Genomic DNA, 13,561 nt, shown 5'->3' on the forward strand with positions numbered 1-13,561 from the left:
GCCATCCTCTGCTACATATGAGCCTGGAGCCATAGGTCCACCCCTGAGTACTTATGGGATGGTGGTTTAGTCCCTGGGAGCTCCGGGGGCTCTGATTGGTTGATATTGTTGTTCTTTTTATGAGGCTGCAAACCCCTTCAGCTCCTTCAGTCCTTTCTCTAACTCCTCCAATGGAGACCCTGTTCTCAGCTCAATGGTTAGCTGCAAGTATCCGCTTCTGTATTTGTCAGGCTCTGGCAAAGCCTCTCAGGAGACAACTATATCAGGCTCCTGTCAGCATGTACTTCGTGATATCTGCAATAGTGTCTGGATTTGGTGTCTGTATATGGGATGGATCCCCAGGTAAGGCAGTCTCTGGAGGGCCTTTCCTTCAGTCTCTGCTCCACACTTTGTCCTTGTATTTCCTTTAGACAGGAGCCATTATGGATTAAAAATTTGGAGATGAGTGGGTGGCTCTATCCCCCAACTAGGGGCTTTGCCTAACCTCTGGATATGATCTCTACAGGTTCTCCCTCCCCTTTGTTGGGCATTTCAGCTAATTTCATCCCTGTTGGGTCCAGGGAGCCTCTTGCTTTCCTGGCATTTGGGACTTGCTGGTGATTACTCCCAGTTCCTCATCCCCCATTGCTAGACACTTCTGTTCAAATTCCTGATCCTCTGTATACCATCCCATCTCTTCCCACACCTGATCCTGCCTGCCCCCACCAAGTCCCTCCCACCCTCTACCTCCCTATGAGTATTTTGTTCCCCCTTCTAAGAAGGATTAAAGCATCGACACTTTGGTCTTCTTTCTTCTTGAGCTTCATGTGGTCTGTGAATTATATCTTGAGTATTCCGAACTTTTAAGCTAATATCCACTTATCAAGCCATGTGTGCTCTTTTTTGATTGGGTTACCTCACTCAGGATAATATTTTCTAGTTCCATCCATTTGCCTGTGAATTTCATGAAATCACTCTTTTTAATAGCTGAGTAGTATTCCATTGTGTAATGTACCACATTTTCTGTATCCATTCCTCTGTTGAAGGGCATCTGGGTTCTTTCCAGCTTCTGGCTATTATACATTAAGGCTGTTCAGCTCTGTACCCCATTTTTTAATAGGGTTATTTGATTCTCTGGAGTTTAACTTCTTGAGTTCTTTGTATATTTTGGATATTAGCCCTCTATCAGATGTAGGATTGGTAAAGATCTTTTCCCAATCCGTTGGTTGCTGTTTTGTCCTATTGACAGTGTCCTTTGCCTTACAGAAAACTGCTTTGCAGTTTTATGAGGTCCCATTTGTTGAATCTTTATCTTAGAGCAAAAGTCAATGGTGTCCTATTCAGGAAATTTTCCCTAGTGCCCATGTGTTCGAGGTTGTTTCCCACTTTTTCTATTAGTTTGAGTGTATCTGGTTTTATGTGGAGGTCCTTGATCCACTTGGACCTGAGCTTTGTAATTCACCCTTCTAAAACTCCCCAGCTCATAATCCCTAGGGAAGCTACTGTTGAGGATGAGGAGTTTTCCCAGCTGTGCTGGGAATGGAGGAAGCAACAACCACCACTGACGTACGTGGAGATTCAGGGCCTTTTGTCATACTTTCAAGACTCCCAAGCATTAATCGCTTTGCTGGAGTAGCATAGCACTGTGGGTATAAAGCAGATGGCTGCAGCTTCAAGGTCTCCATGTTCTGTAGCAATGAAAGACAGATTTGTGACTGCATAGGCTTGAGTTCAGGCCCAGGCTCATCAAATGAAGGTCCCTTACTATCAGTTGATGCAATGTGTTCCCAGTAAACAAGTGTGGGAATGCTTTTCCCTGTGTATTTTCTGTCTGAGCTGAACCTACTTTTGCATTCACTTTCGCGCTCTTAGTAAATATTTTTCTTTTTTTTTCGTCTTTTACTGCTTTTATTTTTCTTCCATAATAATTTCATTTCTCTTCTATTTCCTTCTTTTACTTGCCTTTATCTGCTGGGTAACCTCTTCTTAAGACAATTATTGTCAAAGTAAATTAAGCATCTAAGCTAGATAGATTTATGAGTATAGAACTCCAGCCTCACAATATATGAATTGTTTTAAATTTCAATATGTCACTTTTCAGTGTTTCCATTCTTCTAAGCTGTTCTCTTTGTTCCCTTATTAGCAATATTCTATTTCATCAGCAATATACTTGTGCTTAATAAATCCTCCTTCTTTTCAATGTTATGGGAGCCCTGACCAGTCTAAGCATGTATCTCAAGTTTTGCACTGTTGTTTCTTTCTTTACATAACTGCAAAACTCCTTCCAGCCATCAACTCTTATAATCAGCACGTGTGACCAATAGCCAGCGCCTCAGGAAACCTAGCTAAATAATGAGAACTAAATAATGAGCTATATTTCAAAGACTAACAACTTCTCTTAACTCCAAAACCAATGTACTCTGTTGATCATTATAAAATCTATATTTCATTTTGTTAGCTGAAAAATAAGCAGTCCTCCTGTCCACTTTCTTTCTTTACTTTAGAAAGTTTTCATAACTAAAAGATTTGTATTTTGGGCCAGTAAAATGCTCAATGGGTAAGTGTGTTTGACACCGAGCCTGAAAACCTATTTAATCCCAGGACCCATATGGTGGAAGGAGAGGACTCCAGCAAGTTGTCCTCTGATCTATACATGTGCACTGTAATGTGCACACAAGCACGCTCACACACACACACAATTAACACAATTAAACAAATAAGTGATAGATAGATGACAGACACACAGACAGGTAAGATAATGATTTTAGGAACCTGTATCTCCCAAACCAATAAATCTTGGGTACTCAGTAAATCATCATGAAAGTTTCAACCTCATAATTTCTTTCAACAGACCAAAGATATAAACTTTAACAAAATAGTATTTACCAAGCTTCTGAGAAATTCACTAGGTTTTCATTTTACCTCAGTATACTGGGAATGTCAGGGAACTGGTTAAAAACTGGCCACTCTGCCCACAGTAACACCTCTCAAAGGAGGCAGCTCTCATCTCTGTACGCCCAGAAAGGGGCTGTGATATGGAGGTTTCTCAACTATGCTCAGCAACTACAAGACAAAGTCTCATCTATTAAAGGTCCTAGATGAGCAAAACAACCTTATCATTAGCACAGCACCTCCCCCCAACCCCCATTTATTCTCAGCATGCTCCTTCGTGGCTACACAGTTACAAGACCTTCCCCTGACAAGGAAGTCCTCTACTGGATGTCATAAAACAGACACACAGAAAAAAAAAACATGAAAAGGGAGAGGAGAGGAGGGAAGTTTTCATCAATGAGCTGACATTCATGATCAGTTCTATTGGACAAACTTAACACTGGGCCATAAGGTGACTTCCCCAACAGAAAGAGGATCAAAACTAAACACAGACATCCATCTATAGAAGTTAAAGAAAAGGAATCCAGAATTAGTCCAGTAAGTGAGAATAATTTCTTACAATTCAAACCATTATGAAAGACTAAGAACAAAGCACCAATAAATATAAAAATTAAAGTAGAGTAAATAGTCTTTCCTCAAGACTCAAGGAAGCTGGTTCCAAGACAAGTTTCTTATCTACCCTCAACACCCAAATCTGAAGATGCTCAAGTTCCTGTACTGGAATTATAATACCCTGTATATGTTAAGTTGTATTCAATTGTTAAATTCTTTTTAAAAATAATAATAATGGCAAAGAAGGCTGGAAGAGGCATCTCCATGGTTAGGAGCACTTGGTACTTTCCCAGAAGACCCAAATCAGCACCCGCATCATCATGCGGCTCACAACACTTATAGCTCCAACTCCAGGGACACCTGATGTCCACAGGTACCTGCTGCAGTCATACACACATTCCCACACAGCCACAAACAAGAACACACAATTAAAAATAAAATCTTCTTTACAAATCAATGCAAGGAAATGTACATGTTCATTACAAATGTAGGCTTAACTACAATTCTGGTCTGTAGATGGATGACTCTGTAGATAAGGGACCCACATTTACAAAGGAAAACTACACATACAAGTGTAAAAGCACAAAAGAAATGTAGTAACATGACATTTCCTATCTAGAAATGAGAGCCTATTAGTAAAACAAAATGGGCTTATGGTAATGCTGAACATCAAATACCCATAAACATCAGCTATTTTCATTAAGGTTAAGATCGTCTTCTTAGACTTCTATTTATCCACCACAGTTCCTATGACCCAAATTCCCAGGCCACAACACTCCAAGCTTGCATATTAAACATATGCAGAATCCTTAGCAGTCAGGCTGTACTTTCTGGCCTGTTTTTCATACACGTTTAAAGACAGTGCTATTTAACAGTGAATGTTAGCAGTCCTTTCCCTTTACACTATAGAGTAAAAATACAGCACAGTTACCATCTCTGACTAAGTGCCATGGTTAGCATAGGGGTGAGGGAGAAAAGAACATGCGAGCTTGTTCAAGGGAGCCAGACCTTTGCTAATTGCCAAGAAAAAAAAAAATGAGTACAAATAAGCCATATTTCTAGTCTAAAAATGACAAGTATGCAAATCCTTCATTTGGCCCAAAAAGTCAATTGTCTTCTGTATTTAATAGAAAAGGGGGTCAGAAGGGTCAGGTAAAGTCCAGATTGCAAGCTAGCTTAGAATTTTTAGCCCTTTATAAAGGAAATGAATGACAAAGACTAGACAACAAGGGCTCAAATCCAGAATGCCCTGGTATAAAAGAATAAACACAAGAAGTACGTGTATATGGGAAAAATACAGATTTAAATCAATTTCAATAGTACAAAAGATTATCTTTATTTTATATAAAGTTCTCTGTCAAATACCTTAATAGACCTATTTTTTATAAAGAACAAAAGACTATAGATTTGAAGATGCACACCACACGTACATCCCTCCTCACCTTTGCTTGTCTTTTGTTGGCTTCTCTTCTGGCCTCTCTCTCTTTTAAGCGTCTTTCCTACAGGAAGAAAAGATGAATTAGATGCATGGAAACTTCTAGACAGTAGACAGCAGTACACACTCTTCAGTTTTACTTTGTAAATGAAATACTATAAGACTAGTCTGACATTGTTTTTAGACACAGTTTCTCCTGGAACTCGCTCTGTAGACCAGGCTGGCCTCAAACTCTGAACCTCCGTCACCTGGCAACGACTCTTAATGACTGAAACCAGGACAAATCTGGAATCAGGTCTCAATTCCATAACCACATACTAAACATTCTTTAGTTACTTACAATTTCTTGCTCAGTCTAAAAGGAATAGCAACATGTATTAATAATAAATATTATATATAGGTTATAAGTACAATATCTAATATGTAACTAGTACACAATCAATGTCATCTACTAGAATAAAAAAGGAAGGAAAAATACAACCATGATTGTTTCTCTTGTCCTCAGTCTGAACAGAAATTACAAAATAAAAAAAATTCTCATCTTTGGTTCTTAGGAATATATTTATTCAAAATATTCAAATATTCAAATTATTCAAAATAAAGGGTCACTCTTCTGAAACATGATACTTTATTAAATTGCTTTAAAATGTCACCATCAGTTTTCCACTGATCACAAAATAGATTTAAAAATATGGGGGGAAAGCATACAGTATTAAAATTCAAGACAAAATGATTCACTTAAGTGAAAAAGAATGTCATTTTTAAACTTACAAAAGTAGCACAATCTTCTCCAAAAACCAAAGAGTCTATTCTCAACCCTAATTTGTAGGTGAGTCCTTACAGTTTGTAACTGGGTAAATGGCTAAGTCAGGGTAAAAGTGTGGTTCTCCCTCCATGTGGTATGGAGAGAATTCTATCATGTGTCACTAACGTGAAGTCCAGTGTCAACGTGGAAGTGAACTGCCTCTATGCTGGGTACTTTTTCATCTGTGTCCTGTTCTATCATTCATGACTTTCTTCTAGTTAAAAAGAAAATCTTAATCCATATTCTGATAATGGAATTCAGCATTTACCTTGACAAGACTTATAGAATAATTTATGATAAAAAGGAAACCAAAATGCTAGTCTAGGTAGATAATAAATACTAACTAATTCCAAAAAGGAGTTGATGAAACTTTTAGATGCAGTTTTAAACAGCTTCTGGTTGCATAGCAGATGAAATCTACTAGAAAAGGAGAACCTATAAAACTAGACTCTACAACAACTAAGAGAACCTCGAATGCAAATGGCTGCTGGGGATGTGTCATACCCTAATGCCTATCATCCCATTATTCTGTTTCTGTGACTGATCACCATTTTTCTTCTCTCACCTCCCCAACACACACATAAAATATAACTAGCAAGGCCACTGTACAATTATAAAAGAACATTCTAGATTCTATGGAAGTTCTAGAAACCAAAGGCAAAGAAACAAGGGGAAGATGAAATAAAAATTCAGAAAGATTTGATTTACATATATTAACATGAGCTCATTTAATCATAAACAGATTTGATCTTAACAATGTTTTTTTGTACCAAGTCTATAGAGTTTTCCTGTGAGTGTTAATTAAAAAAAAAAAAAAATGTCAACTTGAGAGATGGCTCAGAGGTTAAGAACATTGGCTGTTCTTCTAAAGGGCCAAGGTTCAAAACCCCAAACCCCCATGGCAGTTTACAACTGTCTGTAGTCCTAGTTCTAGGGGATCTGACACCCTCACACAGACATACACAGAGAATGTATACTAATAAAATAAATTTTTTTTAAAAATGTGTTTGAAGTGTTTACAGACATGATTTTAATAACAGAAGAAAATGCATAGTATTGTTTTTGTAGGTAGACAATCAATGACCCTATAATAATCAAAATAGATTTTTTTCTGCTTAATCTAATCTTAAAACTATAGATAAAGCAGATATTCGTAACTATAGAGTGCAACCAAAACTGCAGAGTTCATATCAAATTCTATCCTCGAGCTGCATATGGTGACTCTCATCTGTAAGCTCCACAGAGATGATACAGCTAGAGGACAAAGTCTCAGCCTCCCTATACATAGCCCATCTCAGAAAGGCAAACCCAGCCAAACCCAGCCAAACCCAGCCAAACGCGCGCGCGCGCGCACACACACACACGCGCGCGCACACACACACACACACACACACACACACACACACACACACACACACGGGGTGGGGGAAGCTGTCATTGATGTGAGAATAGGTTTAGAGAAAGAAAGGATAAAGAAAACAGACACAGCTTCTAAACATTTCATACAAAAATTTTATGTAGTTTGTTACTAGCTACCAGCATCAGACTAAATGTAGACACAATGGAGCAAAAATAATATTATTAAAGAAAGACTAGCTTTTTGCTAGTTTCATAACTGTCTTTAAATTGCAGACTTAATGTATGTATCTTTTTTTCTTTCTCCCCAAATTTGACAATTTAATCTTATTATCTATTCAAGTAGTATTTCCAACCTAAAGATTTGCAGTAAAATAATATATTTTATATTATTTTATAATAATAAAAATGGTTTAAGTTTTTTGCTTAACCTAATAGTAAAGCTATATAGCTCTATCATAGAGTTGATAATTATAGAATACACCAAAACTGCATTATATTTCCACAAAAATGTTTGTCTGTTTGCACATTACTATTCTTGCCAAAAATAATACCTCAACATTATCACAGTGCACCAGGTAATCCCCACTCTCCAGTGATAAAAGATGGACGATCAATACAGTCAGGCCGCTAGACTGAGGACACAAATAGTGAGTGAGCGATGAGTCTGTGACTCCTCAGTCTGTGGAGCCAGTGCCAGTTCTGGTGCGTTCCTATGCCACATGCTCCTCTGCTATCTACCCTGAGGGTTACATGCAGGGTCCTCTCTATCAGTATGTACAAGTGGCACTGTTTCATTAATGAAGTCTTTCCATTCCAATGTTATTTTCTCCTGAAAATGCTTTAATGTTTTATGCATTTAATTTTTGTCAGGCTCTTCATGCATAACAACAACAACAAAAAAAAAAAAAAAGTAAAGAAAGTTACTATTTAACCAGCAAACAAAATTTACTGTAATTATTCAATAACCTGCCTTCTAGCATATTGGTCTATCTAAAAATTAACCTTCAAAGTTATCAAAGAATTACATTGATATGTGTTTATCAGAAAAACCCTTTCACATAAACCCAGACTCTTTGAGCTTTTGATCAAACCATATTAGCCTTAACAGAAAAATATCTCAAAATTAATCATCACTGATATTTAGTTTACTTTTCAGACTATGTTGGTGCACACCTTTAATCCCAGCATCTGGGAGGCAGAGTGAATGTGAGTTTGAGGGCAGCCTGACTTGCAGGGTGAGTTCCAGGATGGCCAAGGTTACATAAAGAAACTATATCTCCAAAAAATAATAATAATTAGTTTGCTTTTAATTCTATGTATATGAATGTGTTGGGGTTGGGAGCAGGTGCACACGTTAGTTAAGATGCCTACAGAGCCCAGAAGAGGTTCTCTGACCCCTGGAGCTGGTTTGTGTATAAGCTGATGTGAGGCACAAAACTCAGGTCCTCTACAAGGTCCTCTATAAGAGCAGTATGTGTTCTTAACTGATAAACCATCTCAGCAATCCCTAAATAATACTTTAAAAGTCAGGGTCAGAGCCATGAAATGCCTCGGTGGGTAAAAGTACTTACTAGAGAAGCTTGAGGACCGGAGTTCAATGCCCAGAATAGACATAAAGTGAAAGGATAGCACCTACTCCACAAGGTGTCCTCTGATTTAAACAAATGTGCAACAAAGTATGTGCTCCCTACAACATAATGTATCCATGCAAATGCACTTGCATGTGCATGCACACATAATGATAGTGTTAATAATAACTGAAAAAAGTTCAGGCTTTTGAGTAATATATTAACTCAATGTACATACAAACACAGTATTTCATTTGACATTTTCTTCTACTGACATCACATAGGAGAGAGATGTCCTTATAGAAATGGAACTAAAGTCATATGGCTAAGACATAAAAGTTTCTGCGTACATAGAGATGGGGTGCATTAAAGGACAACTATCTTTCAATATTTGAGTGAAACAAAGGAAAAACAGTTTAAAATAAATCATTAGAAATGTTATCTTTTACAGCATGCACCCTATTCTCCCCTGGAGCTCCTGATCATAAAAAGCTATTAACATCCACAGAAGAGAAAATGCCATTCAAACAGAAAACAGGAGGGAGCAGTACAGCAGTCCAGGGTTCCTGGGAATGGACACTGAGAAGTCCCTTTCCCTCTGTTATTAAGAGTCTGTGATGAGACAAAGACCAAAGACTAGCGTGTACGAATGGAACCTGAACATTGCTATACCCAATAATTCAGTTCCTGTTTTAAATTTTATTTTTTGAGAACATACTGATATCAGAAACCACTGTATATACCATGCAAAAAGATGGATGTTATCTTCAGTTCTTCCATGCCACAAATGATGAGTAAAAGGGAAGCATGAAACTCAATAATGAAAGTCAAATTCACAAAGAAGACAGAAAACCATATTTCAAGGTACAAAATATTCTGTATACCTATTTATCCTTCTTTGACATCTCAGAAATTTTGGGCCTCATCCCCCTCAAAAAAGGAGGGAGGGAGGGAGGGAGGGAGGGAGGGAAAAAGCAAGTGCCATGAACTATGAATTTTGTCAACAGTCAGGGCAAGTCTTTTTTCATTCTCTGGCCCTATATAGCAATTTATAGATTTAGAAATATACCTTGTTCTCAGCTCACGGTGGGAGCACAAACCATCTGAGTGTATATCAAGCAATCCTGACAGTTTGCTGCACCTTGGAATATGGACACATTGAAGAACCTTGGTCCTGTGGTCCTGAGAGGGGTGCAGATTTACTGGATTTTTCTTTCTTAAAGAACAGGAGGTGTCTTCATAAAATTTTCATACCTCTCTGGAACATCCTCTTATTGAGCCAGGTTCTCCCTCCTCCCACACCCAAAAAGGTGACGACTGTAATACTGAAGTGACAGGAGATGCCCCTCCAGTGCTATGTGACAGCTAGGAATTCTGCTCTGCACCGTGTGCATGCCTTGTGTCCAAAGAGGCCATGGGACATTTTGGAACAGGAGTGACAGATGGCTGTGGGCCACTAAGTGGATTCTGGGAATCAAATTCATTCTCTGCAAGAGCAGCACTCGTTCTAACTGTTGAGCCATCTCTCCAGTCTCCAACAGAAACCGCCAAGTCTTAAGAGGAAGCACTACAGCCAAACTGAATCAGGAAGATTGAACTCACTTAAATAATTATCTTCTAACATGAAATTTTCATCCTGAAACATTTTTAAAATGCTTTTAAAAATTCTGAAACTTATGAAACCCACCAGTGACCTTTATAAATAAGCCAGAAGCAAAGCATATCATCAGAATCATGGGTTTTTGGGTTTTTGTTTGTTTTTTTTTTTTTTTGCCTCCCTCATAAATTTTATTCCATTGCATCCTATATTCATGATGGTTTTCCTTTCAACTTTTACTTGTGAAAAAGAACAAGAGAAAGAGAGAGAACGTAACAAGAGTCCTTGATTTACACTAAGCACTGAACCCTCTTTACTAGCTGACCACCATCTAGCACCCATGCATAACTTCAGTCATGATTTCTATGCAAATAATGTGACTATTCAGAGCTAACTCCAAATAGCAAAGACAATCGTACACCCTGTGTGTATCTTAACCTCCTTAATACAAATCAGTATCTAGTGACTCATCAATGCAAATATAGTTAATATTATCATTTATTTATAACTCCAAAAATGTGTTATGCTTTAAATCTTACTGTATTTCTTTTTTAAAAATGTATCAGTTGTGTCTGTCTGTATGTATACATGCCTGAAGAGGGCATCATATCCCTTTATAGATGGTTGTGAGCCACCATATGTTTGGTTTCTGGGAACTGAACTCAGGAGCTCTGGAAGAACAGCCAGTGCTCTTAACTGCTGAGCTATCCAGCCAGCCCCCACTATATAATTTCTTTTCTATAATTTTTAATTACTTTTGTTGAAAGTTTCATACATGAGTACAAGGCATACCAATTACTCTCACACCTACCTTCTCTTATCTGCCTCCCACATGGGAGTAACTTTTGTCTATAAATATTTCACATATGACTTTTTGTTTCATGTGTGACTCTCTGAGTTTAACCAGGGCCATCTGTGTGGTTGAAGTAGTGAGCCTGCAATGTTCGCTACTGGGTACATGACTGAAAACAAGGACTTCTCCTCTCTTAGAACCTGTCAATGGTCTGGTAGCAAGAGTTCCACCACAGCCAGCGGCCAGTCCCATGCAGGCCCTGTACCAATAAGCTGTGAGTTCATCACTGCAATGAATGTGCCCACTAGAAGACCAGCATCCTGTAAACCCACATTCCTATTTTTCCATCAAAAGTTTCTCCACCTTTTTCTGTCTTTATGAACTAAAGTTTAGCCACAGGCCTTAAAGTTAATATTTCCAAAATTTTAGTGGGATATAAAAGTCTTTTAAATGTATTATCACAGAACTAACTTCAGTGACAGCCTCAATAGAGACATAATGGCACGTGTTAAAAACAAAGCCAAAACCTTATGCTAGAAGAATAAAACTGACATTGTAGAAATATACTGAATTATATAAAATAAAAACATTATCTCAAAGTCAACAATTAGGACAAAACAGTGTGTTCAGACTTAGAAGGAACATGATTTTTACAGTAGATTTGAGTGGCTCCTAAGAAATGGGAGAACAAGAAAGGGGTAATCAAGTAGCAAGTAATCTGATTTGCCAGGAAGAAAATAAATTACAAATCCAAATTCTATTATCCAACTTAGAGCTTCAAATAAATCTAAAAATCTAGAAAATTGTACTTCTCATCAGAAATGAGCTAAATGTCTCGTCATTTTTCAGATAAGGAAACTTAAGTCAAACTAGTGAATGCTGAACCAATTAGACAAAGCAGCACGGCTTCAGGACAATGCATCTTCTGTTATTGCCGCGCACTCTTTCAGCCAACCATTAAAGCTACCAGTTAAAAACTACTTCTGTGTTTCCTACGCAGAAATATACTTCACGATACCGAGAACAATCTTATAGAGTCTTAGGCATGCTATTGCATTGAACATTACATCCAAAGTACTCAAAATACATACATTCTCTACCTTAAAGCACAAAATGCATGCATGTAAATGATTTTACCACTGAAAATACCACCAAGACACCAGTCACACCCTCTGCTTTAGGAAATAACCATTCTAGTTTTATTATTTTGCTGAGATAGAGGAGGGCAATTTTCATGCTTCTGTTTGGAAGGGATGTCATGGGGCACCTCCTATAGAACACAACTGAAACAAGAACTTTAGTGTTTCAGGTCTCTGTTTGCTTGATGTTTTTGAAGATTAATACCAGCTTCTACAGCAGGATGGACAGTCTGGCTGTATCTCGGTCAACTCTGCCAGCCCAGAACTGCTCTAATCAAGCAGAAACAGTATAAAATGTGCGCTACATTTCAACACTACCCAAAAAGCTCAAAAGAAAGTGAAAAAAAGCATGGAACACATCATATACAGAGACAGTAGGCTTGTTATGTAAGAAGAACAAGCCACATTCTTCTAGACAGGTGTGGTAGCGCACATTTGTAATTCTAGGACCAAGGAGACAGAAACAGGAATCACTGCCAATTCCAGGGAACAGACGACTACTCGTTATTAAAAAGACAAAAAGAAGAACTGGAGATGGCTCCACAGTTAAGAGTGCTTGCTACTCTTTCAGAAGTCCCAAATTTGGTTGCAAGCACTCACAAGGCAGCTCACAATTGTCTCTAACTTAGCTCCAGGGTATCTGACACTTTATTCTGGCTTCTTCGGGAACTACTCACATATGTGGTATCTATACACGCATTGATCCAAATTTACACATGAAGTAAATATAAATCGTTTTTAAGTTTTTTAAAGAAAATGCTTTTATATACATCTGATGAATTTCCAGAAAATAATGCTGAATGAAAAGGAATAATCTCAAAAGACTATACACTGTATAATTTCAATTATAAAACATTCTGGTGATGACAAAATTCTAGAAATGGAGAACATGGGATCTCTCTGTATTCCTACAATTACAAATGAAACATCAATTATCCCAAAATAAGAATTTTAAGCACAATCAGGGAGTACATCTACAACCAAGAGGGTTAAAACATAACCATACAATATAACCTTAGGTAACCACCCTCAAATATGTGCCCCATGATTGACTGATTGATATGGGTACTATTAGCTGGCATACAGACTGTAACTCTAAAACACTTATCCAAAAGCATATTTCAGTGGCAAATCAGTATTATATAGTCTCCAGCAGAAGAGCAATAGGAACAAACACAGTGCTTAACAGGCACAAAGCAAGTGTCAGTGAAAACAGGGATCAAAGTAACATTATCAGTGTCTTCTAAAAAGCTCACCCGATGCTTTGCCTTAATTTTCTTCCTATATTCTTCTTTGTCAAATTTGTCCTCTTCCTGAAGCCTTTCTTTGGCTTTGTCTAGGTTGATGCCACCAGTGTCATCTTCTTCCTCCACATCATTTGTAGCACATTTCTGAATCTGTGGCCACTGCTGAACCAACTAAAGACAGAAAAGGCAAAGGGT

At 37.8% G+C, this 13,561-nt stretch overlaps 1 protein-coding gene across 1 annotated transcript in view; it reads right to left on the reverse strand.

Annotated features, from left to right (window-relative positions):
- Positions 1 to 13,561, reverse strand: part of Ddx10 (DEAD-box helicase 10) — a 154,710-nt gene that overhangs the window by 35,001 nt on the left and 106,148 nt on the right. Inside the window, exons 15-16 of the mRNA NM_001106820.1 lie at positions 13,376 to 13,537; positions 4,866 to 4,922 (exon numbers count right to left, since the gene is read on the reverse strand). Of these exons, the coding sequence (NP_001100290.1) occupies positions 4,866 to 4,922; positions 13,376 to 13,537 (219 nt within the window). The remainder of the gene's footprint in view (positions 1 to 4,865; positions 4,923 to 13,375; positions 13,538 to 13,561) is intronic.

The sequence above is a fragment of the Rattus norvegicus genome, chromosome 8, assembly GCF_036323735.1.
Source record: "Rattus norvegicus strain BN/NHsdMcwi chromosome 8, GRCr8, whole genome shotgun sequence".
NCBI classification, from domain to species: Eukaryota; Metazoa; Chordata; class Mammalia; order Rodentia; family Muridae; genus Rattus; species Rattus norvegicus.